This window comes from Ochotona curzoniae, unplaced genomic scaffold (genome assembly GCF_017591425.1).
Source record: "Ochotona curzoniae isolate NIBS_2020 unplaced genomic scaffold, NIBS_Ocur_1.0 scaffold_4701, whole genome shotgun sequence".
Lineage (NCBI taxonomy): Eukaryota > Metazoa > Chordata > Mammalia > Lagomorpha > Ochotonidae > Ochotona > Ochotona curzoniae.
This window is the reverse complement of record NW_024467122.1, coordinates 39,276,111-39,303,034: the sequence shown is the minus strand read 5'-3', so window position 1 is coordinate 39,303,034 and position 26,924 is coordinate 39,276,111. Positions and strand designations below refer to the sequence as shown.

General features: G+C 57.0%; 2 protein-coding genes and 1 long non-coding RNA gene across 11 annotated transcripts in view; 2 read left to right on the top strand and 1 right to left on the bottom strand.

Moving 5' to 3' along the window:
• Positions 1 to 571, bottom strand: part of LOC121149474 — a 48,851-nt gene extending 48,280 nt beyond the window's left edge. The window contains exon 1 of the long non-coding RNA XR_005882661.1: positions 399 to 571. This is a non-coding gene — a long non-coding RNA (uncharacterized LOC121149474). The remainder of the gene's footprint in view (positions 1 to 398) is intronic.
• LOC121149471 (dehydrogenase/reductase SDR family member 4) lies at positions 130 to 9,943 on the top strand. Of its 5 annotated transcripts, XM_040970194.1 has the most exons (8): positions 130 to 342; positions 1,229 to 1,406; positions 5,135 to 5,236; positions 7,447 to 7,517; positions 7,609 to 7,660; positions 7,912 to 8,046; positions 8,490 to 8,545; positions 9,493 to 9,943. In XM_040970194.1, exons 1-8 carry the CDS (start codon positions 212 to 214, stop codon positions 9,605 to 9,607), a joined length of 840 nt encoding a protein of 279 aa, XP_040826128.1. In that variant the 5' UTR covers positions 130 to 211; the 3' UTR covers positions 9,608 to 9,943. The 5 variants fall into 5 exon arrangements, with proteins under 5 accessions (XP_040826128.1, XP_040826129.1, XP_040826130.1 ...); XM_040970195.1 differs by lacking the exon at positions 5,135 to 5,236; XM_040970196.1 differs by lacking the exons at positions 5,135 to 5,236; positions 7,912 to 8,046.
• Positions 9,944 to 10,698: 755 nt separating this feature from the next.
• CARMIL3 (capping protein regulator and myosin 1 linker 3) lies at positions 10,699 to 25,415 on the top strand. Of its 5 annotated transcripts, none has more exons than XM_040969108.1 (40): positions 10,699 to 10,895; positions 12,297 to 12,391; positions 12,622 to 12,672; positions 12,780 to 12,839; positions 12,960 to 13,075; positions 13,303 to 13,400; positions 13,610 to 13,680; positions 13,771 to 13,844; positions 14,089 to 14,164; positions 14,277 to 14,365; positions 14,831 to 14,925; positions 15,157 to 15,243; positions 15,473 to 15,582; positions 15,709 to 15,786; positions 16,089 to 16,165; positions 16,279 to 16,383; positions 16,476 to 16,545; positions 16,874 to 16,955; positions 17,092 to 17,188; positions 17,289 to 17,343; positions 17,430 to 17,602; positions 17,842 to 17,910; positions 18,085 to 18,178; positions 18,268 to 18,366; positions 18,693 to 18,821; positions 18,955 to 19,068; positions 19,532 to 19,707; positions 20,333 to 20,420; positions 20,509 to 20,646; positions 20,941 to 21,004; positions 21,094 to 21,302; positions 21,524 to 21,624; positions 22,061 to 22,376; positions 22,720 to 22,851; positions 23,329 to 23,395; positions 23,515 to 23,604; positions 24,640 to 24,758; positions 24,863 to 25,037; positions 25,147 to 25,260; positions 25,381 to 25,415. In XM_040969108.1, the coding sequence occupies exons 1-40, from the start codon at positions 10,856 to 10,858 to the stop codon at positions 25,413 to 25,415; spliced, it is 4,128 nt and encodes a 1,375-aa protein (XP_040825042.1). In that variant the 5' UTR covers positions 10,699 to 10,855. The 5 variants fall into 5 exon arrangements, with proteins under 5 accessions (XP_040825042.1, XP_040825043.1, XP_040825041.1 ...); XM_040969109.1 differs by having other exon boundaries at positions 24,640 to 24,767; positions 25,147 to 25,257; positions 25,390 to 25,415; XM_040969107.1 differs by having other exon boundaries at positions 24,640 to 24,767; positions 25,384 to 25,415.
• The last annotated feature ends 1,509 nt before the right edge of the window (positions 25,416 to 26,924 follow it).

Below are 26,924 nucleotides of genomic sequence, written 5' to 3'. Positions count from 1 at the left end.
GGGGCGCGGGACGTTCCGCGGGTGCCTGCAGCAGGAGGATGAGCCTGGGCACCGCCATCCTCCTGTTGGGTTGCGAGACGCGGCGGCTGGGCGCCGGCAGGGGGCGCCGACGGCTGGGGCGGCCGGCCAAATCGCCAGGCGAGCCGCCCCCCGCCCTGCCCCTTGTCCCCCGGGCGAAGTGCAGCAAAGTCCAGCCCTGCCGAGCTTTGCCATGCAGAAGGCGCAGGTGTTGCTGAGTGGCTGCGCCCGGACGTGGAAGTCAGTGCGGATGGCCAGCTCCGGGGCGACCCTTCGGAACACACTGGCGAATAAGGTGGCCATCGTAACGGCCTCCACCGACGGGTGAGTGCCCGGGCCGGCGTCTCTGGGGCCCTCGCTGGCTGGAAATAGAGACTGACCTCTCAATCCCTGCCCCCTCAGGCCTCACTCGTGGCCCACGTTCGGCCCTGGAAGTGGAAAGAGAAACCACGTGGTTGGCCTGAAGCGTCTCCCTATCCCCTCTGGTCCCTGAGGGTCTGTCCTTGTGTCACTGCTGCCCCGCTGCTTCCCTGTTTCCCCGTCCAGTGTCGGGTGCTTTGGCGTGCCCCGACTCACAGCCCCATCTAGAGGCTGGGAAGACCAGAAACCCGAGACAGGCCAGAGTTCAAAAATCCCTTGTCCTGCCTGGGTTCACCAGGCAGCAGACTGGTTTGGCTCAGCACATCGTGGCCTACCCGGTCCAGCCAGGGTCTCACCCTTGGGTCTTGTCCATCCGATGTGCCCAAGCCACGGGACACCGCCAGAAGGAAGACACAAGTGTATGTCCCAGGCTCATGAGCAACAATTACAAAATGTGCTCCCAGGGCAAGACAGTCATTTCCTTCCTGGTTCACAGGCACCAGGCGACATTACTGACTTTAGGACCTGGAGAATATTGTAGACCAGCAAGGGAGATGTTTGGAGCAAGGGAGGCCCGTAGACCATGACATTTCCTGCTGCTGCTGCTTTTGCTACAAGCTCAGTGCAGGCCTGTGCAGGTGGCGCCTGAGGCTGAAGGCCAAGGTCACACATCACAAGCCAAGCCAGCATGCAGAAGGCTGTGTTACTGAGCCTTCTTCACATCTGAGAGACACACAGGGCGGTGCTGTGTTCCAGAGAGCTGGAACGCAAGCCTGGGAAGCCACCTGCTGTCGCCAGGCTCTCCGGCAGGCTATCACAGCCTTGGGTTCTTGTCCCCCTCCGCCCGCAGGATCGGCTTGGCCATTGCCCGGCGTCTAGCCCAGGATGGGGCCCACGTGGTCATCAGCAGTCGGAAGCAGCAGAACGTGGACAGGACCGTGGCTGCGCTGAAGCAGGAGGGGCTCAGCGTGTCAGGCACTGTGTGCCACGTGGGGAAGGCAGAGGACCGGAAGCGGCTGGTGGCCACGGTAAGCACCAGGGTATTGGCATAGAGCCAGGAGGCAGCAGAAGGGAGCCAGCCTGAGCCTTTTTCGTCGCTTTCCTGAATCCAGTGCAGCACTGCTGGGTAAAGCATCTGGTGCATTCCAAGTCTCCAACCAGCCCACCAGCACATTTCTACTGCACGCCTTGCTCTTCCATCACTATCCTCAAGTCAGAATCATCCCAGCCCACGCTGAGACCCCAAAAGCACTCTCATATTTCATCCTACATCCCTTGGATTATCCCCTCAAAAAATACACAGCTGGTACTGGTATTTTCCAGTAACTTCCAATCTAACTGGATAAGAAAAAATTTTTAATGTAGGTGTTAACCTCCATGAGCTAACAAAATATATCCCCCATTCTTCAGCTTACACAGCCCCTGAGAACTTACCACTCATGTATGAATCACCTACTGTGTGTACAGCCTTACACAGCTGCTCTCTAACCCTGGCAGCAACCCACGCAAGGGCAACCTTATTCTTCCTGTTCTCATAGAGAGGCTGGCTCAGGCACCTGGAGCCACTGCCCAAGGTCCTGTAGCCAGTAAGGAAAGAGCTGTGACTCAAGCCAGGGCTGCTATATTCCCTTCTTATGCTGGTTGCCCACTGACGATCAGCACTTCCTGCACTCCCCACCCATCCCTCCCCACAGGATAGCATCAGGGCTCAGGTACCCATCTGGACATTGGTCTCAAAGGCAATGCCTATGCCAGAGTCTGAGCTAGCACTTAGCACCAGCCTTCTGGTTGCACAAGAAAATATGCAAGATCCAGCCAAAGAGGCCCCTGTTCCCTGAAGGCTCAGGACACATTTTATCCCCTAACATACAAGGGAGACTCTACCTGAGTGGGAAGTATGAAGTTGTGCTAATGAAGTAGGAGATTGGCAGAAATCATCTGGATAAGCTTTGAAGAAGAGGCTGCATGAACACCATGGGAAACAGCAGCCTCTTCACCTCCCACAGGAGCCGAGACATCCTTGTAAGAAATAAGAAACCATGTGAGAAGAACTTTGAGGTCTTGGGTTTTGTTTTGAGGGGTTTTTGTTTATTTGTTTGTTTGTTTTATTTTATTTTGTTTTTGTTTTTGTTTTGAAAGGCAGGGAGAGAAAAAAAAAAAAAGAATGAGAGATCTTACATCTGCTGGTTCACTCCCCCAAATTCCTGCAAGCAGGCAGAACTGGGCTAGGCTGAAGCCAGGAAACAAGAGCTCCTTCTCAGTCTTTCACCTGGATGATAAGGACCCAAGTCCTTGAGCTGCCAGCCAGAGACCCCATTAACACACACCTGAATCGAGAGCAAGGGAGCTAGGACCCGAGACAGGATTTTTGCATCCTCTGTGGGAACTTCACTGTGATGCCTGATGCTACCCCCTTGGGAGGTTTGGAGCAAAATGGAAGTGGTTCTGGAATGATAGAGAAGACTCCCAGGTCAGGGCATTTGTGAGGAAGCTGTTGTCACGTATAGAATGGTGATGCTAGGACACAAAGATGTGCCCAAGAGGCACTAATGGGAACCAGCAAGACTTCCCTAAACCTCACATCAAGAAACCAGAAGTAGGAGTGTAAGCCAAAATGGCTGACAGATGGGCAGTCTGCAGGACCCGTATTGGCATGCAGAGTGATGGGATACTCGACAGCTAGTCCCCATGTACCCTACCTCTTGCCTGCAGTATTCCCTGCAATGAGGAAGGCTGCTGCCCTTGAACAGTCATTACCCAGCAGCCTCTTCCTCCCCACTACAAAGCTTCTCAACAACTGGTCAGTAGAAGCCAGATGAACCACCTTTCCATTTTATCTCCACTCTCCCCAAAAAGAAAAATGAGAGGCAAACAACTCATAACTATTCTTCACCCATATCCCACATGGCACCAGAGAGCCTAGGTTCATCTCCAGCTCTGTCCCCAGCTCCAGCTCCCTGCCAATGCAGATCCTGAGAGGCAGTGGTGATGGCTCGGGTCATTGGATTCCTGCCACTCACATAGGAGCCCTGGATTGAGTTTCCAGGCTCCAGCTCCATCCAGTCGCTGGCATTGGGGAATGAACTAGGGCATGGACTAGCTCTCTTAGCTCTCTAATTCTCACCCTCTCTCTCTCCCTCTCAAATTTTTTATATAAAAAAAAATAATAACGTACCTATGACACCTGGGTGTTAATAGGTGCCTCTCTAAATCATCCTTCATGATTCTTTGTCAGCTTTTTTTGCCTCTGTGTGCCAAAAAAAAAAAAAAAAGACAGGCAGAGGGCAGGTGAGTCTGTAGCAGGGGCAAGAAGTTATGCAGCTGACTGTGGTGCAACCTGCTGCCTTGTCCCCATCCCAAACAAACATATTTGAAACGTACACAGCACCCATCACTTCTGACTTCTTCTGTACTTCCCTCACGTCAAGGTCATCCTCCTAGGCCAGGCTTAAACAGAGCCCATGCAGGAGATGGGACTCTGCACCAGGACAGCAAACTTCAGAGGGCGTGAGAAGGTGCTAACACTGCTGTTAGGAGGGCCAGGTGACTGTCCATGTCATGCAGCTTACATGTTGGCAGCCTCCACAATCCTTCAGCCGTGAAGAATCAACCTCGCTTAGCACCTCATTGGCAAGAATAACGCACTAAGACGGGAAGCTGGCAGATGGTACTCGTGGCTGATGCCACCCCTCTGTGCACCACATCTGAAACGCAGAATACAGTAGACGGAGGGTCCATTTAGTGCCAGAGCCCAGGGCATCAAAATTGCCAGTTTGGGGTAAATTCCAAGTCTGATTTCAGGTTAGCTTAGGATGGAAAACCCTCCGTAGCAGATTCCGCTGTGCCATTCATTACTCTAACATGTTACTTCCCCCAACTACTTACAACTTACGACAGAGGTGAAATGTAGCCCTGGCTTCCACAGTTTCTGTTTTCCCAGTTCAAGGTTTCTGCCTTGAACCTTCTGTGCAAGCAGGGAAGAGAGGGAGAGAAAAAGAAAAGAGAAGTAACTGAATGTGGAATTGCTCTTAAAACCTAGGTTGGCATCTTCCCATCATGGGTCTCCTGGGCAGCCAGTTTCATAACACTCCAACTCACCTTCAGAGGACTCTTTGCATCAGCTCTGTGCTACAAAGCAGGAAGCTGACCTGTTCTGCCCCCACTGACTAGCCTCTAGCCCTGAACCGATTTATTCGGCTCTCCCAAACACCAGATGAGCAGGCCTGTTCTTAGTCATTTGTGAGCTCTGCAAATATGACCTTAAAAGGTCAACTTCTCTTGCCCCTCGGGTGCCTCTCCCCAACTGTGAGGACATCAGGCCAGCCAAGCTTAAAGGGCCATCCATTCGAAAGCATGGACAGGTTGACTTTGACCCCGTGACCACACATTCAAGGAGAACCAGACAAGCAGGACTTGGAAACTGGAGCTGGGAGTCGATGTGAAAAGGAAGAGGGTCTCAAAATAGATGTTGAAGTGAGAGTTAAAGCTGTGAACTTGAAGGAGCTCTCCAAAAGGGAAAGTATAAAGAAAGGAGCAAAAGGACTCAGCAACAGCCTTTGAAGAAGAGAAAGCAGGAAGAAAAGACAGAAAGAAATCAGACGACATGAGGTGGTCAACTCAGAGCTCAGGGTAGCTCAGGAGAGAACGCGTTTCAAGAAGTGCCTGTCACCTTGGCGACTGTTGCTTTATCAGCATTGCGCCATGCTCCTTCCTCACTCTCCTGTAGGGCTTACTCTGATCTTACTCCTCCCACCAGGCTGTGAACCGCCACGGAGGTGTTGATATCCTGGTATCCAACGCTGCCGTCAACCCTTTCTTTGGAAACCTGATGGATGTCACTGAGGAAATATGGGACAAGGTGAGAGGGGACTCAGGATAGCAGGGAGCAGGCCTCAGAAGGTGTTCAGCACTCAGGCTGCTCTTAGGATGCAGCTGTCAAACCACATGTTCAGTGCCACGTGCTGAACACCTGGAGCGCACCTGATCAAGGGCAGGTGGGGGCTGGCTTCCTCTGCCCTTCTCTTTCCTTCCTTTCACTCCCAGTTCTGTCTTCCATTTGCTCTTCACACTTACCTTCTGCTTCCTACTCCCTCAATGCACTCTTCTTGGTTTATATCCAGTAGAGGCAGGGTAGCTAATATGCCAATAACCAATACAGTTAAACTTACACACCCACTCATCCCGTTCACAAGCTGCCAAAAAAAAAAAAAAAAGACTGCTTAAGTTGGAAAACACTGAAAGCTGCTGGTTGAGTAAAACCACCTGTGGTGAAATAACCAAAATTACAGCTTTGTGAATAGCACATAGGCTTTATGAGAAAGCCGTAATGTCCTGAGATCCAAGATGTCGAAATCCAAATGCTGAAATACTGGTTTCTGTGTGCAAGTGTACAATTACATGATATTACACACCTCTTTTTGCTATTAAGTGGTAATTAAAATATTTGTCTTTATTTACGAAGGCTCATGTTCCCATATGATTTGGAAATGGTGAATTTTTGATGATCTCCCATGGTTTTGCTTTTTACCCTGATATCAATAGTTAATTTCTCATCACTCAAGTTCATGGATGCTAAATTCCCCTTTGTTGATCAGTGTTCCGCATGCGTCAGGACTAAAGTGCCAACGGCTCTTCAGGAAGGCAGTTCTGGTTCTGAGAGTTGTCAAGGCCCAGTTTTTTGCTTTTGTTCATTTGTTTTTGTTTTTAAAAGACTTATTTGTTTTCATTGAAAAGGTAGGTTTACAGAGATTAGTAAAGACAGAAAGATCCTCTATCCACTGGTTCACTCCCCAAGTCGCTGGAAAAGCCAGAACTGAGCTGATCCAAAACCAGGAGCTTCTCCGAGTCTCCCACACAGGTACAGGGTAATAAGGCACTAGGCTGTCGTCTACTGCTCTCCCAGACCACAAGCAGGGAGCTGGATGGCAAGTGGAGCAACCAAGGCATGAACCATTTCCCATCTTGGGACACTGGCGCAGGCAAAGCAAGGATTTAGCCACTAGACTACCATGCCAGGCCTTCAAGGCCATTTGAAGGAATACTCTGAAGAAAGAGACCATGTGCACATCAGTTCTAAGCCAACTCTGCCTTTTCAGTTCACTTTTTTAAAAAATACCACAGCACATAAAATCTAAATGCCATCATTGAACCTCCATAGTACCCTGAATTTTTTGGTTTGAAACAATGAAAATTAGGAGGGCAATTAGGGAAATTTTATCTGGGACAGTATAATAGGTCAGGTTAGTTCATCAGCGCCGACTTGTTGACCCATGATCATGGATTGGGATTGTGCAAGGGCATCTGCTGACTTGTGGGAATTGCATGCTGAAAAGAAAACTCTCTAGATCCATGGAGACAAAATGGGAGTGTATCTCAGTGAAGCTAAAGGCTGTCCACTATTTCAACTTTTCTGTAGAACTGAAATATTCCAAAATAAGAAGTTGGCTCGACGGCACAGGAGGGACATCCCAGCAGTATCCCCAGCAGTGTCACTGCAGTCGTATGTTTGTTTTAGCTTTGCAAAGTGAAGACTCTGGGAAAAAAAAAAAAAAAAAGGAACGCGAAGACTGTATTCTGCGCCCTAGCTTCTCCAGTAGAGGCCTCATCCTGACCCATCTTCCAAGTGGCATTCCAAGTGGCCAGGCATCTCTTTCAGGGGGCCAAGAGCATGTCGCTCCCTCAGCCCAGGAACCCCTTGTACTCAAAGTCTGGCCCGCTTGACCCCTGACTAGCACAGCTCCCGCTAAGACCAGTTGCAGGCTCCTATGTGCTTTTGGAGAAACAGAGAAAATTCCACACAAATTTAAGGCAGTCCTGAGAATTTAGGCTCATTTGGGTCTGAGTCACTCTTGACTGCTTAGGGAAGACTCGGTTCCTTCCCACCTGAGCCTAATGCGTCCCTGCCTTCACTGGGCAAGCTTAGCGAGAGCCTTGTGCCTGATCCTCCCATTGTTTATTTGTAAGGTAACTGGTCCCTGAGCTCTCCCTCCCACAGCTCCCAGGACCCCCCTGGGCACGTCCTCCAGCGCCTTTGCCTCATGCCATTTCCCCATCTTCCCTTGCTTTCAGATTCTGGACATTAATGTGAAGGCTACAGCCCTGTTGACCAAGGAGGTGGTGCCAGAGATGGAGAAACGAGGGTACAGAGAATTGACGGGGGAGACGGGCTTTGCTGGGGGGCGGGGGCAGAGCTTTCTGCTGGGAAGAGGATCAGCTCTCTTCTCTTTCCAGAGGCGGATCCGTGGTGATTGTAGCCTCCATAGCAGCCTTCAGTCCATTTACTGTAAGACCCCCCACTTTGGTGAACATTTCCATCCTGTCCCCCATCTCCCAGCTGTCCACCCCTGCAAAAGGGAACTACACCATGTGCCCCATGAACCCCAACTTGAGAAAGTATCCACAAGACTGCTCCCTCACCCACCCACCCCATTCCACCACTCATAGGAGATAGCTGCCTGAGCCCAACCCTTTATGAATAATCAGAAGAATCAAGAATAGAAACTAAGAAGTCAGTTCATTCTCTTCCTTCCCCAGGGTCTGGGCCCTTATAACGTTAGTAAAACTGCCTTACTGGGTCTCACCAAGAATTTGGCCATGGAACTGTCTTCCCGGAACATTAGAGTGAACTGCCTGGCACCTGGAATCATCAAGACAAACTTCAGTAAGATTGTAAGGAAGGCAAGAGGCGGGCGAGGACGGGAGGGCAGGGTTTGGGTAGGAGTGCAACCTACTGAGACCCAGTAAAGGAAATGGAACATCCATCTTCCTTGAGGAGGCCCAACACCTGAGTGCTGCACCCCAACCTCCTCCACCCTTCTCTGGGTTCTTCCAAACCCTTTATGTGCCCCACCATCCACAGATGGATTGCTCACATACCCCTGCCCAGCCAGCAGAGGGTGAAAATTTGAAAAACCCAGACTCGGCAGTATGTCTGGCTTGGTTCTGAAAGGCATGAGATAGTCGAGACCAGTGGGGAGAGACAGGAGGCCAGCGAGCACTAGAAAAGTGAATGAGGGGAGTTCCTCCATTTTTCTGTCCACTGATGGGGAGAAGGCCCCCTGCTTCCCAGGCTGCCCCTCCTAGTACAACTGAGATTCCCCTTCTTTCTGCAGTTCTGGAAGGACGCAGCCCAGGAGGAACAAGCCAAACAGGTCATGAGGGTAAAAAGGTATGGCTGAAAGGGAAAGGATAAAGACCTTGACTAAACCTTCAATCCCCCTGCCAGAAGAAATCGTGGTCTTCCTCCTGTGGTCAGGCTCCAGGCCTCTAACCTTCCTGCTGCTCTCCACTCTGGCCTCTAGGCACTTTTTCTTGTTTCCTGTATCTTGTTCCCTCCGGATAAATGCAACTGGTCCTTCCCCATACAGCCACTGCTCTGCAATAGTGATAAGTCAGGTTGCCCTGTGAGCTGGGCCTCACTCCCAAAGGTTGTTCTTCATTCCGAGCAGGACCAGGCACAGCTCCTGTTGTACTGTGGCTTGGTTCACTTTCGGTTAAACCTCCCCCAGGGTGGCAGCCAGTGTGCCTCTAGCATGAACCACCAGTCCAGGCCCTCTATGTCTGAGCTAGTCTAGGCACCTTTAGAGCATTCTGCGGCCATCAGGCCATCAGATTAACAGTTCCACCAACTGTGTATACTGTATGTATACAAGTACATTCTCTCAAAATGAATGCAACTTTAAGGAACAGAAAAAAAAAAGTTGTGAACCTGTACCCTGGAAAGCATTTTAAATGTTGTTTACTGTCACACAGACTCCTGATTCCTGACACTTGAGTAGCACACACGTGCAAGAAATCCTTCCGACATACTCGGTAATTGTCCAGTTTTATCCACGCAACCTTGGATTTTGGTGTCCTGAGCTCTCTAGAAAGAAGGAAAAAAAAGCATAGTACTTCCATTTTATTTAAATTTCATGTGATGGTTTTTATTGAGCTCAGTCTTGATGGTTACACTAAATCATAGCAACTTCTCACACCGCACCCTGTTTGATGGGAAGCGTGCCTACCAGTCCTGAAAATTCATCTGGTAATGGGGGAAATTGAGGTAGGGAGTTTCATTGCCTGAAGGGGCCTGGGCCACTAGGTTTTTACTCCCTTACTTCCTCCTTTCCCCAGGCTGGGCAACCCGGAGGAATGTGGAGGTATCGTGTCCTTCCTGTGCTCCGAAGACGCTAGTTACATCAACGGGGAGACCGTGGTGGTGGGCGGAGGCAGCCCTTCGCGCCTTTGAACACCAGGAGACAGACCACCTGCGGAGGCTGGGTGCCCTAGTGCGCTGGGGGCAGCCTTCATCCACCAGCCTAGCTCACCTCTGCTTCAAACTGGCCAGCTCACCATAAGGCTTGCTTCCCTCCTGAGATCACGGTCCAAGCCTTGGCCGGGACCACGAACTTCCCACCCATTTACTATTCCCTCTCCATCCTCGGGCGGGGAGGGGCACTCTGGGAAATTTGAGAGAGATATAATAGAGAAGGAGGAACCTGGAGTGAAAGGAGTAGGGTTGGAAATGAACAACTTGTAAACGATGTGCAAATAAAATGCAGATGAACGGCTTGCTTTCCACCAACCAGTTGTCCGCCCCAACCTTCCCCCGCTGCGTGTGCGATGCTTAGACGAATGGTAACTGAGCCGCCACCTGACGCCTGGGCCAGGCTGGGGCTCCCTGGTGCCCCCCCAGCCAGCCTCCCCTGTCTCCGGGACTTGAACGTCATACTGGGGGAAGGATGGTGGGGGGGTGGAGGTGTCTGCAGAGCTGCCAGCTGGGAGGTGACCTGGGAACTCCCATGTGCTACTCACAGCCTCAACAGCCACAGGGACAGTGCCAAGGGCGCCACAGGGATCCCCGAGGCTGGGGCGAGCGTGCTGGAAAGAACCAAATCCCTTCCACAGGCGCGCGCACACACACACACACACACACACACACACACGCAGGTCCCGTCCTGGCATCGTCCTTGGTTCCGACCTCCCTCCGGGTCAGCAAGGACGTGTCCTGAGCCGGCGCTGAAAGGGGCAGAAAAGGAGTGGCCCTAAAGGAACGCTCCGGGGATGGGGTTCCCTGGCCCACAGACGAAAGGAGATGGGTTCTGCGTCCGGTACCCGAGGAGTGCGTGGCGCGGAAAGCTGGGACGCTGCCCCCGAGCCCCGGTGACAGCCGGGTGACGCTCGTTGGACCTCTCCGCGAGCCACGGGCAGGAAGGAGGGAAGGGGGTCGGCGCCAGCACGCGCAGGGGTCTCACGCGGCGCGGCGCGCATGCTCTGTGAGGCAGCGCCCGGGCGGGGCGGAGGAGCCGGTGCTCCGAGGCGGGAGGCGGGGGGCGGGGAGGAGCGCTCACGCAGCCGCCCCTGCCGGGAGCGGGCTCGGCCGCTGCTGCAGAGCTCAGCGCCCGGGCACTGCCGGAGCCGGGTCTAGCATGTGCCGCGGCTCCCCGGCGGCGGCAGCTTCTTTGCAGCAGCAACAGCAGCAGCAGCGGCGGCCGCCATGGCCAAGGCCGGCGTGGAGCTCACCCGCGAGCTGCAAGGTACGAGGCTGCCTTGGTCCCCGGGACGCCCCGTCCGGGAGCATCCCAAACCCCAGTGCGTTCCTGTTCGCGGTACATCCTCAACCCTGTGCTCCTCCGCCCGGTGCCCCCTCGCCTCCACGGCTAACCCCTACCCACCCTGCGTCCCAGCTCCGGCGTCACTGTGCCCGGAGCATCCTCTACCGCCGGTTCCCTTGCCTCACCCCTAGCAGGACCTTCCTGTCCTGGGGCCACCCACCCCACTGTCCGGCGACAGGTGCACTTGCCCCTGTTCTCCATGAGGCTAACTCCCAACATTCCCGGCCCACCCTTGGGCGGCGGCGAGGCCGGGCCCACCCCACCAAGCGGCGGGAGCTGCCCCTGGTCCTGAACCGCTGTTTGGCTCTACACCCTCCCTCCTCCCAGCTCCGCCCCGGAACCGGCCCCAGAGAACCCTGGCCAGTGAGGCAAAAAAAAAAAAAAAAAAAGCGAGGGGGGGGGTGGTCAGGAAACGGGCCCTAGGCTGGAGCTAAAGCCTAGAGCAGGAAGGGTCTCTGCAGCTCACCTCCCCTCCCCACTGCCCACCACTCGCACCTCAAGGCCCCTCCTGTTTGCACCTCTCTCAGAGACTCTCAAGAGCAGGCCCGGCCCCCTTGCGCTGCTACAACCCTGACCCCCAGAGGCGCGAGCACAGGCTAGCCCACGCAGACAGCAGGACGCTCAAGGATATTGGGAAACACGCTGCGCTGTGGCGGGTTCCCGCACCTACTCGCGCACCCCGCCAGCATCGGGAGATGTGTGTACACACACTTCATGGCGGACACGCGCGCGCGCGCACACACACACACCACGGGATGTTTGGAGGGTGCTGCCAGCAGATGAGTATAGGGCTTATTTAAACCCTAACTCCTTCCCCCTGCACTCCCTCCCTTCCACACACACACACACATACACACACGCCTGAGGCCCAGGAGCAGCCTGGCCCTGTGCCCCTGTCATAGCTACAAGGCAACATGTTCATTCACACTTCGCCATACCCACTGACGCCGGGCTCCTGGGCATCTTCCGAAGGCAGGCCTGTGCTTGTAGAACAGGCAGGCGTGGGCACTAGCATCCGGACCACCTAAAGAGTGGCACGAGGGACACCCCCACACCCCGCCCACTGACTCACTATGTCTGTGTTGATGTGGAGCCTGGGTTGGAAAAATCCTTCACACCCTCGGAAGTGTGAAGGCGCACCCTCCCACAGACGGTATCCCCTGAGTCAGGGACGCAAGGAGCTGGGCTTACCCGAGAGAAAGTTCGTTCCTCTCCTTCTTCCTTGTCCCCTCTCCCCTGACCCTGCTTCCATCTGGAAGACCATGGGGAAGTGGAGGTGACGTGGGATGTGTGGAGCTCTGAGTGGGCACCCTCCACCTGCAGACAGTATCCGAAGGTGCCTGAGCCACGGTCCCGTTCTCCAGCAACACCGGGTGAAGCTAGAGACAAAACCCAAGAAGTTTGAGGACCGAGTGCTGGTGAGGGGAGGTGGCCTGGGGGGAGGGGCAGGGAGGAGGTATTAGGGCGGCTGGGCTGTGGAGCAGTGGCAGGGGAGGACCAAGAATTAAAGCCTGTGGGGAGAGGGAACTGATCCTCCAGAGCCAAAGGTAGGGCAGGAGAGAGAGCAGAACAGGGGTGCTACCGGCGGGCAGGAGGAGGGCCAGGGCCCACCCTGCTGCTGCCAGCTGCTGTCTCATCTTGCCTGCAGGCCCTGACTTCCTGGCGCCTCCATCTCTTCCCGTTTAAAGTCCCTGCCAAGGTGAGCTAGGCTGAAGAGTGGGCGAGCACCTGGCCTTGCCCTCTAGGCAGCCTGGGGATGAAGCAGAGCTTCAACAGGAGCTGAGTGCCTCTCTTCATCCCTCGCAGGTGGAGAGCTCCTTCAATGTCCTGGAAATCCGGGCCTTTAATACACTCAGTCAGAATCAGGTGTGGACTTGTGGGGCAGCAAGGGCGAGGGGGGGGGCATTGCTGTGCTGGCTGGAGACAGGACCAGGCAGGAGAAGGAGGCAGGGGATGTGTGAGGCTCTGGCTCTCCCTGTCCCCCAGATCCTGGTGGAGACAGAGCGTGGCCTGGTGAGCATGCGGCTGCCCTCGGCTGAGAGCGTGGACCAGGTGACGAGGCATGTGAGCTTGGCCCTCTCCAAGGTCTGCCCTGGCCCTGGGTGAGTGGCCAATGAGGGCTTGATCAGGGGACTAGACAGCAAAGACGTCACCTCCCCTCCCACCTCCTCCTGGACCTGGGCTGCTGGGACAGCAGAAGGCCCCTCTCCCTCATCCCCCCACCACCACCCTTGGGTATCCCCCCAACCCCATCGCCGAAGCTGCTGCAGGGGAAACTCTTAGAGCCCCTTTCCACCCCTCTCTGGGATGTTGTATGTTCCTCCTTCAGGTGCCTGATTCGGCGTGGCAATGCAGACACTCCCGAGGGGCCCCGGGACACATCCCCCAACTCCGAGACCTCTACATCCACCACTCACAGTGTGTGCGGTGAGCAGGGGAAGATGTGAGGGGAGGGGAGGCAGGCTTCACTCAACCCACCCTGGTCCCCAAAGCACATGGTGCATAGGGTCTGAGACTAGGACTGCAACAGCTCCCAGGACTCAGGAGGTCCATGGTCTAGCACAGGAGGTGGCCTTGACCATTCCTTCAACCCCAAGGCTAGTTCCCCATCCCCTTATCCCAAGTCGGGCCCACAGGTGGCTTCTCTGAGACCTACGCTGCCCTGTGTGACTACAACGGGCTGCACTGCCGAGAAGAGGTGCAATGGGTACGTCAGGAGGGAGCTGTCAGGGGGAGGGCAATCAGGAGAAGTAGAGAGAAGAGGAGGAGTAGGTGAGAGCCAGTCCCTCCTCTCCAGGATGTGGACACCATCTACCATGCTGAAGATAACCGGGAGTTCAATCTCTTGGACTTTAGCCACCTGGAGAGCCGGTAGGTCCCGGGACACAGAGATTCATCTCTCAATTACCCAGCTGCAACTGCATGCCATCCCCAACTCAGGGTGCCCCTCTGTCCCAGCCACAACCCTCTCCCTGCCTCCTCAACCCCATCCACCCCTGCTGTCGTCTTCCCCTGCTGTCCCCCACTTCCATCCCTGCTTTCTTCTTTCCTGTCCCAGCCATCCACTCACCAGCTGCCCCCCTTCCCTTGTCCCCTCTACCCCCTCCCTCATCAGAGACCTGGCCCTCATGGTGGCAGCCCTAGCCTACAACCAGTGGTTCACCAAGCTCTACTGCAAGGACTTGCGGCTGGTAGGAGCTGGGATGGGCTGGGGGCTGGAGGGGAAGAGGGGAGGATAGGAGAACTCTCTCAGCTCCCGCTCACAGGACCCATCCCCAGCCCTCCTCCAACCTCTGTCTACAGGGCTCTGAAGTGCTGGAACAGGTGCTACACACCCTGAGCAAATCCGGGAGCCTGGAAGAGCTGGTGTTGGACAATGCTGGACTTAAAACGTGAGGCCAGCCTCCTCCACAGGCAGTGGTACCCCTCTGATGTAGTCTTAGAAGGTTCCAGAACCTAAGGGACATGATGTGTGCCTCTGAGCTGTCTCACCCAGCTCCTGGCTCCATAAAAGAGGAGAACAAGATCCACAAGGACACCAAGCTAGTCAGCCATCCCCCCGGGACACACAGTCCCTGCCCAACACACACACACTCCATGGCCTTGCCCCAGGATCTTCTAGGCCCCAGCCCCCTTCTCTAGCAACCACTAAGCAGGGTGGGCCACTCCAGGTTTGAGGACTCCCAAGCTGGGTTTTACCCCCAGCTCGACAACTTCCTCAGCACAGTGAGCAGCTCGCTGGCGGGGCCCATCCAGCACTGCAGTCCCAACCAGGCAGGCAGGTTAGAGAAGGGGCAGCCCACGGGGTGGGCCAGGGGGCCCAGCTCAGGACAAACCCTTCCTCCCCTTGCCTGAAGGGACTTTGTCCAGAAGCTGGCCGGGGTGTTTGGGGAGAACGGGAGCTGTGTGCTGCATGCCCTCACTCTGTCCCACAACCCCATCGAGGACAAGGGTGAGCCCCAACCTGGAATCCTATCCCTGTCATCACGCAGAAACACCCTCTCCTAGCCCAGGGCCTGACCTGGGCCCCAGCAGGGGCTCTCCAGCCTCCTTTGGCCCCTGCCCCCACACCTCCATCCTTAATCCCAAGCCTGCATCCCATTCAAGCCCCTGTCGGACTCTGCGGCCCCTGCCCCCATCACCCAGCCTCTCTCACTGGGCCCATTCTCCCTCCATTTCCCAGGCTTCCTCAGTCTGAGCCAACAGCTTCTTTGCTTCCCCACCGGCCTCACCAAATTGTGCCTGGCCAAGACTGCCATTTCCCCTCGAGGTACTCATGTGGTGGCCCCTGACCTCCGACCTTTGGCCCATCCCCTACCACTCTGTGCTGCCTAGGGCCTTGAGCCCTGTGGGTCAGCCTCCTGTACAGTCACTCACTGTACTGCAGCAAGGATGGGGAAGGAGAAGAAGCCATGCTTGGGGGAGGAGGGGAGAACTGGATGCTGAGGGGAAGTGGTGAGGATGGGGGGCCAACCCAGCCCAGTGTCTGCTGTGCTCAGGGCTCCAGGCGCTGGGCCAGACCTTCGGGGCCAACCCAGCCTTTGCCAGCTCCCTGCGATACCTAGACCTGAGCAAGAATCCCGGGCTGCTAGCCACCGACGAGGCCAACGTGAGTTGGTAGGAGGGAGCTGCAAGCCCCTGCAGAAGCAGGACGGGACCACAGAGCAGCATGCGAACCTGTGTTCCCTGGCCGGGAGCCCCTGGCCCTACAGCCCCTCTCACCTGCCTTCCCCAGGCCCTCTACAGTTTCCTGGCCCAGCCCAACGCCCTGGTGCACCTGGACCTATCCGGGACCGACTGTGCCATTGACTTGGTGAGAGGCTGACCTGCAGCAAGAGGGGGTAGGCAGGGAGTATGTCACGCCTTCGTAAGGAGGGTTCTGCTGAATGGTAAGGCCTTGCTGCTGTCTGCAGCTCCCGCCTGCTGGGTGCCCTTTAGCAGGGCCCCAGGACCTGAAAGGTGGCCAAGGTTAGGGGTGGGTGTACAGCGGCTGAGAAGCCCCTCCCTAGAGCCCCTCCACACCCCAGCCACCAAGTAAGGGGAGTAAGCAGGGTTCACAGCCCATCCTAGACAGGGGTCAGTCCTGTCTAGGATGCCCTCTTCCCTCCCCCACAGCTTCTGGGCGCCCTGCTCCACGGTTGCTGCTCCCATCTCACCTACCTCAACCTGGCCCGCAACAGCTGCTCCCACAGGTGGGAGCATGAAGGGGGAAACACAGGGAGGATGGGGCTGGTCACAGCCATCCCCTCCCTCCCCTCCCTAGCTGACCCCCCTCTCCCCACCGGGGGATGCTCTGGGTTCACAGGAAGGGTCGGGAGGCCCCGCCGGCCTTCAAGCAGTTCTTCAGCAGCACCTACACCCTGAGCCACGTCAACCTGTCAGCCACAAGGCTGCCCCTGGAGGCCCTCAGGTCGGGTGGGTGCGAGGTTGGGGGTGCCCAGGGGACCCGCGGGAGGCAGCCATCCAGGTGGTAAAGGTGGGCCCACTGGCCTTCCTCCACAGGGCGCTGCTGCAGGGCCTCTCCCTCAACAGCCACCTCAGTGACCTGCACCTGGACCTCAGTAGCTGTGAAGTAAGCCCTCGCCCTTGCTCTGACCCTGACCCTAATCACAGCACACTTGGTTCTTCCTCTTGAAAGCCTGTGCTCTCTGGCCCTCCCTCCAGAGGCCCCAGGTTTTCAGAGCCCACTAATCAGCTTTGGTGGGAGAGAGATAACAGGCTTCTCCACTAGAGGGCAGGAGCAAGCTGATTTAGGAGAGGTGGCTGGCAAGGAGGCTAGAACCTTAGGAAAAGATGGAGCAAGGCACTCCTGATTTTACACCTGCTGCCACCTTGAGTCCTGGCATGACTGCTCCCCCACACCAACCCTGGCCCACTCCGATCCTGCCTTGCCTCTGCAGCTCCGCTCAGCGGGAGCCCAGGCCTTGCAGGAGCAGCTGGGGGCCGTCACCTGTGTGGGCAGCCTGGATCTTTCCGACAATGGTGAGTTGAGGGGCCAAGGGTCTACCCTCACTAGAGGCTAAGTGGGAACAGGGGCCTGGAGCATGGAAAGGAAGCCATAAGGAGACACTCCTCTAAGCTTTAAAGTCAAGGCCGGGCTCTCCCATCTGCTGACCAGGGTTCGATTCCGACCTCTTGACACTGGTGCCTGCACTTGGCAAGAACAAGTCCCTCAAGCACCTGTTCCTGGGCAAGAACTTCAATGTCAAGGCCAAGTGAGACCCCCTTCATCCCATCCACCACCCATCCCTCCCCTTGCCTCCCTGTATCTCCACAGGCCCTTCCCCTCCCCTCTGAGCCCTCACTCCCCCACAGGACCCTGGAGGAAATCCTACACAAGCTGGTACAGCTGATCCAGGAGGAGGACTGTGTGAGTGGCCAGACCTGACTGGGGAGCAAGGAGAGGCATGCTGCCCAGGCAGAGCCCACCCCCGACTTCCTCCCTTGTACCTTCAGTCCCTGCAGTCACTGTCAGTAGCAGACTCCCGACTGAAGCTACGCACCAGCATCCTCATCAATGCCCTGGGCAGCAACACCTGCTTGGCCAAGGTGGATCTGAGCGGCAACGGCATGGAGGACATTGGGGCCAAGATGTTGTCCAAGGCCCTGCAGATAAATTCCTCCCTCAGGTGGGGCCCACACCCGGAAACTTCCAGTCCCCCACCTACTGTCACTGCACCCTGTACACACACATGTCCTCCCCATTCAAAGCTCCATGCTTGCCCTGGGCCCTGGCTTTCCAGAACCCTGTTTGAGTTAGCTTCATTCCCCAGGAGAGAAGGGAGGGCTCTAGAAGGGGTCGTGTCCCTGACTTGTAACAGGCATGCCAGAGGGAGGTGACACCAACTGGTGCCCACCCTCTCCACAGAACCATCCTGTGGGACAGGAACAATACATCCGCCCTGGGCTTCCTGGACATCGCTAGGGCCCTGGAGAGGTGAGTGACCAGGGGGCCTACACTGAGCCTGGACCAAGCTTGAAATATTGCATAGTCCTCCCTCCAAGTCTCTTGGCGAATGGCAGGACATGTTAGGAAAGGATGGGGAAGAGGAAGATGAGGTTCTCCCCCCCGCCACCTGCCAACCCTAAGATGTGCCACTGTGCCCCCCAGCAACCACACCCTGCGCTTCATGTCGTTTCCTGTGAGTGACATCTCGCAAGCCTACCGCAGTGCCCCAGAGCGCACTGAAGATGTCTGGCAGAAGGTGGAGGGCGCTTCCTTGGCGGGAGTGGGGATGGGGTGCAGCTCACACGTGACCAGGCCCTGAGCCCACATGCCCGTCATGATCTCCAGATCCAGTGGTGCCTGGTGAGGAATAACCACTCGCAGACGTGCCCCCAGGAGCAGGCCTTCCGGCTGCAGCAGGGCCTGGTGACCAGCAGCGCCGAGCAAGTAAACGTTTCCCTCCAGGCCACGAGGGCATGCGCAGGGGCATAGCCGTGATGGCACAGAGCGCATGGGGGCATGAGAGCGGAACCATGGGGACCCCCACCTAGACTGAATGTGGGATGGAACAGAAAGAAGGGACATTCAGGATACCCAGACATACAGGGGCAAGTAACAGGACCAGGAAGGGCACTCAGAGGAGAGAAACCAGACCGCAGGAGGCACCAGCATATCCTGTCCATGTTGACACCCACAGTGCTGCCTGCGGTCTCCCCTCTAGGATGCTGGGGCGCAGGACCCCCCTGAAACTCTGGCTTCTCTCTATGTTGCAGATGCTGCAGCGGCTGTGTGGGCGAGTGCAAGAGGAGGTGCGGGCCCTGAGGCTGTGTCCCCTGGAGCCCGTGCAGGATGAGCTGCTCTATGCCCGAGACCTCATCAAGGACGCCAAGAATTCTCGAGCGGTGAGCCCTCCATGGTCCCTCCCACCACCACCCCCCCCCCCACAGTCTGGAAGACACATACTAAGTGCCCTCCTAACGCACGGCCCTGGGAGGCCCAATACTGCCTGAAGCTTAGACTACCTACCTTCCCCAGCTCTTCCCCAGCCTCTACGAGCTGGGCCACGTGCTGGCCAACGACGGGCCTGTGCGGCAGAGGCTGGAATCCGTGGCCAGCGAAGTGTCTAAGGCTGTGGACAAGGAGCTGCAGGCAAGTCCTGGAGCAGGAGGAAGGCCATGATGGGAGCCCCATATTGGCCGAGGGCTCAAGTCAGAGTCGGGGGGATGGCAAAGAGGAAACGCCTGGAGTTGAGCCCACTACTACATCCCCACTATGCCAAAGCCATTCTATATAGTATAAAGGGTTTTTTTTTTTTTTTTTGGTTGTTAGTGGGGTTTTTTTTCTGCCTTTGACTTTGGCTCTTAAACTCTGACCTCCCCCTCTGGATCCTGACCCTTGTTTGAACTGACTCTCCCTCTATTTTTATATGGTAGAGTGGAAGGAGTACTGACTAGGAAGTGTCAGAGCCTGCGGTTGCACTAGACAGATCCCTGCATGTCCCCATGGAATGGACAGGGCAAGGCCTCTTCTGCTGTGGCGCCAGCCCTGACCTTGCTTCTGCTTGGGGCTCAGGCTTCTCTCCCTCTCCACCCACCCCTCCACCTCCCATTAGGTGATCCTGGAGTCCATGGTCAGCCTGACGCAGGAGTTATGCCCTGTGGCCATGCGGGTGGCGGAGGGACACAACAAAATGCTGAGCAACGTGGCGGAGCGTGTCACTGTGCCCCGGAACTTCATCCGAGGGGCGTTGCTGGAGCAGGCCGGGCAGGACATTCAGAACAAGCTGGAGTGAGAAGGGAGAAAGGGTGGGGGGTGCTGGAGGCGGGGCTGGAGCTGGCCCAGAGCACTTAGTGCTATCAGCAATGAATAATAGATGGCACCATCTCCATTACAAGGGATAAATCTTTAACCAACTGCAACGTTGCTATTCTGCTATTCGGGACCTGACAGTCTTTGCCCTGGAAATCTAAGTGCTGAGTTGGGGGTTAGGAGCCGGGAGTGCACACATTGCATGCCAACAGGTGTGTACACACACCTACTCCAGGCATGGCCTCCTAAAAAGCTGTTCAGGCAAGGCCCAGGAGAAAGTGGAGTGCCTGGACATGCCCCTGGGGGAGGTTCTTCAGCTGCCACCAGTCACACTCAGCAGCACCCCAAGTTCCCTAGCCTGGCATGGAGCTCCGTGACTCCTCTTCCAACTCCTCCCTGACCCCTCCCCCAACACACACACTTCTGGACCCCAGGGACCAGAGGGTGCCAAGACACATGACTTAATGGAGACCAGAGGGTGCTGGGCTCCCATAGCAGCCACACTTTCCCTAGGCAGTGAGGCCTATGGGCTGGCCCCTGGGGGAGAGAGAGACTGTGGCCTGCAGGGGCCAGAAGCACTGAGCAGCCCTCCCTGTGCCTGCAGTGAAGTGAAGCTGTCGGTGGTCACCTACTTGACCAACTCCATAGTGGACGAGATCCTGCAGGAACTCTATCACTCCCACAAGAGCCTGGTGAGGCTGCTGGATACCTCCTCCCCTCCCCAGCCTGTAAGCGTCCCACCACCAGGTCAGCATCCTGGGACCAACTCTCTTTCCCCAGGCCCGGCACCTGACCCAGCTAAGGACTCTGTCGGATGCGTCAGGGGGCCCAGGCCAAGGGCAGGACCTGTCCTCCCGTGGCCGAGGTCGGAACCATGACCATGAGGAGACCACAGATGATGAACTTGGGACCAACATCGTGAGCACCCCACACCTCTCCTTCCCCTCCTCAGCCTGAGCCCTGCCCTGGAACCTGCACCGCATTGCCCCCTTCCAGTCTCTGCACACTCCTGCCCCTGAACTTGCTGTGTCTGGTCTACCCCTACCCCTGCCCCAGCCTTCGTCCAGGCCAGCCTCTTCCCTTGTCTCCGTGCCCCAGTTACCAAGGACAGAGGTGGGATTTTTCTCCCCAGAAAAGGCTTTATGAGGCACAGGCAGCCCCAGGGGAGGGTCCCCCACAACCTGGCAGCACCATCTGTCTCCATTGCTGCAGGACACCATGGCCATCAAAAAACAGAAACGCTGCCGCAAGATCCGGCCCGTGTCTGCTTTCATAAGTGAGTCGCCCCTCTGCTCAGAGGCCCTGCCCCACCCCTGCCCCAGTCTCTGTTTTCCTCTGTCCCTTCACCGGCTGCTGTCCCCACAGGTGGGAGCCCGCAGGACATGGAAGGCCACCTGGGGAACCTGGGCATGCCCCCGAGCTGGTTCTCAGGCCTTGGAGGCAGCCAGCCCACAGCCAGTGGCTCCTGGGAAGGTCTCTCAGAGCTGCCCACGCATGGCTACAAACTGCGGCACCAGACACAAGGGAGGCCCCGGCCCCCGCGCACCACCCCTCCGGGACCTGGGCGGCCCAATGTGAGTCCCTAAGGCCTGGCAGGGTAGTTGTAGCCTTGGGCGGGGGAGAGGGGCTAGGGGCGGGAAACGGACCAGGCAGAGCCATCAAACAAGATCAGCATCAGATGAGACAGGAACCAGACCCTGTTGCAGTCTGAATTTGCACAAGGAGGCCCTGGGTGAATGAGAGGAGTAACTTCCTGACCCAGAGAGGAGAACCTGTGAGCCTTTCCTCCCAGCAGGTGCCAGTGGCCGGGCCTCGACAGGAGAACGGGATGGCCACCCGCCTGGATGAGGGGCTGGAGGACTTCTTCAGCCGCAGGGTCATGGACGAGAGCTCCAGGTGCGTTGTCTAAGCACAGTCCTGCTTGGAGCCGATCTGTGTGGCAGGATCCTCCCAGCTCCCCGACAGTCTCTCTTAGGGACAGCTGCCCCTGCATTCCCAGCCTTCCTCACCCAACCATTACCTCCCAGAGCTTCCTAGTCCTTACCTCAGAACAGCTGGGAAACATGGGGTCAGTGGGCGGTGGGGACAGATGGGGACCCCAGGGTCCTGCTCTGTGCCTCTGTCCAAGGCAGACGCCACAGGAGGGAGTTGGGGCACTTGGAGAAGCTTAGGGATGGAAAGTAGCAGGGTGGGCTGGGAAGAAGCCTGTGTCGGGGACCGGAAGGTGGTACAAGGAAGCCAGGATCCACTGTGTGTCCTGGCCAGAAGGACAGTAGGAGGGAGTGATGGAGAGGAAGTGGGAAGTTGGGACCAACCCCTGCCCACTGCCCAGCTGCCCGCGGACGCTGAGGAGCTTGCGGCCAGGCCTCTCCGAGCCACCGCTGCCCCCGCTGCAGAAGAAGAGGCGCCGAGGCCTGTTCCACTTCCGCCGGCCCCGGAGCTTCAAGGGCGACAGGGGGCCAGGATCCCCCACCGCCGGACTTCTCCTCCCTCCACCACCGCCCCCACCCCCGACTCAGGAGAGCCCCCCTAGCCCGGACCCCCCAAGCCTGGGCAACAGTTCCTCTCCCTGCTGGAGCCCGGAGGAAGAGAGCAGCCTCCTCGCCAGCTTTGGGGAGGGTCGGGGACCTGCCTTCCGCAGGAAAATGGTGAGTGAGGCCTGAGGGCTGTGTCCTCCCCTTCTTCTGTCCCAACCCTCCGCTGCTCCACCCCCACCTCGCAGCAAGTTCAGAGGGAGAATACTAGGGCTTCCCTGAGGAACACTGGTCATTCCCATTCCCTTCTCCTTGATAGTGGACTAAGATCTGGAGATGCGGAGCATTCTGGGAGTGATGGATGCAAATGAGAAAGACTTCCTTCTTGAGTTGTGGGCTTGCTCAGGATTGGAGGCTCCAGGGGATGGGGCAAGGGGCAGAGTCCCCAACTCCCCTGCTGTCTTGTGGGATTCCTTTTGCACCCGGAGCCACTTGCAAACTGGAGAACTTATTCTAGGCCCCTGAGGGGTCAGAGCCAGGAGAGGGGGCTCCAGCCCCTGGAACCACACCGCAGCAGCCGAGGGCCCATGGCGTGGCCCTTCCCGGACTGGGAAGAGCCAAAGGTTGGAGCTTCGATGGCAAACGGGAGGTGAGAAGCAGCTGGGGGGTGGCAAACCCAGGATCCGCCATTCCCTACCATGCCCTGCTGGTCTGTGCTGGTGCTGCTGATTGGGTGGAAAGGCCCATGCCTTGGCTGGGAAAGGCCTGCCTTAACTGCAGTTCTGCACCCCATCACTTACCTGCAGGAAGCCTGACCCAGTTACTGGCCTCCGGGAGGGAATTTCTGCTTCCTGGATGGGAAACAGAGAGGGGACAAGATCTCTGTCGCCAGAGCTTGGGTGACTTGATTACACCCTTTCTCATGTGCCCCTGAATTATGTTGACCAAACACTTCTTTGAAATCAAGCCACCTTGTGGAACTAAAACTGCAGCTAAGCAGCAGCATCCATAAAACCAGGAAGAGGGTGGGACGCGTGTCTGTGCAGTGCGTGATCCTCCCTGCCTGCCCAGGTGTCTGGTGCGTATGCTGCAGGGGCCTGCTGAGCTGACATAGCTATGCTTTCAGGGCCCTAGCCCCGACCTGGAGGGCAGCACTCAGGCTTGGCAAAAACGACGCTCATCAGATGACGCTGGTGAGAAGGCCCCCAACACTCCCTTTCCTGCACCCCCTCACACGGACCCCTCCTAACTTGCCTTTTCTTCCCTTCTCTTCCTTCCCTGTCTCCATCCTTGCCCTCTCCCCCCACCCCAGGGCCTGGAGCCTGGAAGCCCCCACCGCCCCCCCAAAGCACCAAGCCCAGCTTCAGCGCCATGCGCCGAGCAGAGGCCACATGGCACATAGGTATGGAAAGCAGCAGCCCCAAAGACCTGGAGTCCCCAAACCCCAGGGATCCTGGTCTCTGCCCTGGGCAAGTTGCATACCAAGGGGTTTGGAGGGTGGGGTATGGGCACTGAGAAGGATATTTACAAAGCCATAACCTAAAGAGAGAAAAACAAAAAACAATCCAGAGAAAGCTTCTACAGAATGGAAGTGGCTTTGCCAGGAAAATTCCGATGAAGTGCCACCTCAGGCCTTGGTCACTGTCAGCCTAGTGGCGCCCTCTATAGGGACATCTCTCTCTCTCTTTCACTTTCTCTCTGAGCTCTCTCTGCATGTGAGGTAGAAACACTTTCTGCTGTGGCCCAGCCCAGACACTCCAGGATCCTCTCAAAACAGTCCCCACTCCACCTCGAAAAGGTGCTCCAAGACAGCCCATGAGCTCCACCTTGGGTCGGGGAGGTCAAAAATGCTAGTCCCATTCAGCCACCCACAACTGTAAGCAAGGCCTTTGCTCTCTGACCCCATGAATAGACCCTGTGCCCTGCCCATATGCACCTGCAATGATCTCTTCATCCTGGACATACCCTGGGTAGAACAACCAAAGCAGGGTTGCATCCTGACTCGGGAAGCTGCTCCAGAAAGATGCTCTCATGTCACTGATCTGCAATTTCCTCCAGTGTCACACCCTCAGGGGGAGGGGTGCAGAAGTCAAGCCAGCGAGGGCACCTCTCCCGGAGGGCTGTCACCTTGCACATCAGATCAGAAGACAAGAGTTCTGGGAATGCCAGGCTGCAGCCTTGGCAGGGCCCTGGGGCACTGCAGCCCTGAACTGGGGCAGCCAGGCCTGTGGACCCAAGCGGACAAGGGCCAACCAAGGTCCTGCTCTGTGAGGTGGCAGCCAAGCCAGAGCCCCTTCCAGAGGTGATGGCCACATGGCGATGCTGGGCGAAGGAAGTGTGGAAGCGGAAGGGGATGAGGAAGGCAGGGGTGTCAGAGCAGCTGGACAACTAGGGCACACCTGCTCCTGCAGCTTCTCTTTCCCACCCCCACCCACAGCTGAAGAGAGCGCTCCCAACCTCAGCTGCCAGAGCCCCAGCCCAGCCTCCCAAAATGGGGAGGAGGAGAAGGAGGGGACTCTATTCCCAGAAAAGATGGCTCCAGCCAGGAATCCCAAGGTGAGGGATGTCAATGTGAGGCGCAGCAGGGGAGGGCAGAGGGGTGAACCTAGAGAAAGCAAAAGGCTGCCTGAGACAACACTCCCTTCCTCACACAACTGCAGGACCCCCCATTAGCTCCACGGCCCCCCAAGCCTGTGGCTGTGCCCAGAGGCCGCCGGCCTCCACAGGAGCCAGGAGGCAAGCAGGAAGACGAGACAGGGGAAACAACTCCAGGAATCAGCAAGCCCCGGCTGAGACTGGGCTCCCAGCAGGACCAAGAGGAGCCTGAGGTCCCAGGTGGGCCATCCTGGCTAGGGGCGGGGAGGCTCCAGGCACCTGCCTGTGAGGCCAAACTGCCTGCCATGAGCAGTCCCCGCCATCACACACAGCATCACCTTCATTTCAGGGCCCCCTGATCCCAGCCGCCGCACCGCCCCCCTGAAACCTAAGAGGACACGGCGGGCACAGTCCTGTGACAAGCTGGAGCCGGACAGGAGGCGGCCTCCTGACCCTACAGGTGCCCCTTCCCACCCTCTCCCCATCCCACTTGGCATGTGACAAACCCCAACATGGCAGGGGACAGGGAAGGGCTGGCTCTCCCTGCCCAGGAAGCTGGCTCTGGAATCTCTCCCTTTCTCGCCTCCTGCAGGAAGCAATGAGCCTGGAACGGACTGACGCCCCCACCCAGCAGCCCTCCTCTTGACATGTGCCTCATAAGGACTCAGACACCCCAGCCACTGCTGCTCCCCCAGGCTTTCTGCCAGCCCCTGGCCCACAGGGACAGCGTGGCAGACCCAGGCATAGGGGAGCAGGAGGCAGGGACCTGGAGGGAGGGAGGCTGTGGCTGCCTCCCGTGGCCTCGCTCTGTAGAGAGCTTCAGGATGGGAGTCTGCCTCCTCCCACCCTCACCCCCTGCCCCAGGAGGGCAGATCTCCGTCCTTCTATCCCCAGGGGATCTCTCCCCACTTGTATAGAATAAAAAAAAAATACACAAAATCATTGCCTGCCTCAAGTCACTGCTGTTTTTTTCCCATTCACTGTCCCCCACGCCCCACTATCTGCTCCTGTCCCCCACCCCACACACACACCACTTCCCCAAACTTGGCCACAGTGGGAAAAGGTGAGGGACACCCATAGACATAGCTCTGGGGCTCAGAGAAGAGAAGAAGGAAGAGCAAAAAACAAGGGCAAGGGGCCCATGGGTCACCCAGTGAGGGTGGGTGCTGTGTGCAGGGTCAAGCAGAGCTGAGCTGTGGGGAAGGTGTTAGTCACAGAGCCAGCATTAATATGTTTGTGTGTGTGTCCAGCTGTTGGGGACATGATGGGATTGGAAGACCGCCCTATATCAGGAGAAACTCTGTGTGTGCACGCGCGCAGCACTCACTGTGTCACGCGCTGTGAGTCATTCCGGGGGCACCTTCAGGAGCTAACAACCTCACCAGTTGCGTAGCTTGTCAGTGAGCAGAAGTCTCCGTGGCATAAGAGGATCAATAATGAAATGAATCGTTTCCAACTGGTGTCCTGACAAGCAGCATCTTGGCACTCAACAACAGAGCCTGCTCAACAGCCTCTTCCTCTGGGAAGCCCTTCCTGATGCCTTCGCTACTGCTTCAGATTGGACCTGCCCTCACTGTCCCCACCACACCCGGCCGGGTCCTTAGCCTGGATCTTGTCACACTTTGGGTGTTGTGCATAGGCTAATCGTCTCTATGTCTCTCTGCTCCCCACAGTCTCCCTCCTCCAGGCATGGGGGGAGGGGCAGGGGCAGCTATGTCTTAATCACCTGATGAGCCCCAGGACCTGCCACCAGGCCTGGCACCCGCGTCAGATGCTGCAGAGGGCAAGAGTCCTAGTTCTAGCAGCAGAGAGCGTAGGGCGGGGGTGGAGAGTAAAGGTGTCCAGGAGAGCGCTCTCCGCCACACCTCCCAGAACACCATGTGCCCAGGTCCTTCCCTCATGGCTAGTAGCTCCGCAGGCAATCTCTCAGATCTTTCTGTGACCTCAGCGGGGGGGGGGGGGGGGACAAGCAGTCTCCTTTCCGCAAGATCTGTGGTGGACAGCCCCTCCCACAAGGATGTGGCCATCTGAGTTGAATCATGGTGTGGGGGAGTGGGGGTAGCGTTGGATACCCTGTGGCACCAGGAAGGTGGCTTAGTCCATGCCCCCACTGTGCAGCCCCCTAAT

Bases quoted from the DNA above. Each gene is read 5' to 3' on its own strand.
- LOC121149471 (XM_040970194.1), top strand. From the start codon at position 212: ATGCAGAAGGCGCAGGTGTTGCTGAGTGGCTGCGCCCGGACGTGGAAG. The intron at 343-1,228 runs GTGAGTGCCCGG...CTCCGCCCGCAG, and splicing joins GTAACGGCCTCCACCGACGG to GATCGGCTTGGCCATTGCCC. The intron at 1,407-5,134 runs GTAAGCACCAGG...TCCTCCCACCAG, and splicing joins GGAAGCGGCTGGTGGCCACG to GCTGTGAACCGCCACGGAGG.
- CARMIL3 (XM_040969105.1), top strand. From the start codon at position 10,856: ATGGCCAAGGCCGGCGTGGAGCTCACCCGCGAGCTGCAAG. The intron at 14,165-14,276 runs GTAGGAGCTGGG...CTCTGTCTACAG, and splicing joins ACTGCAAGGACTTGCGGCTG to GGCTCTGAAGTGCTGGAACA. The intron at 17,344-17,429 runs GTGAGTGGCCAG...TTGTACCTTCAG, and splicing joins TGATCCAGGAGGAGGACTGT to TCCCTGCAGTCACTGTCAGT.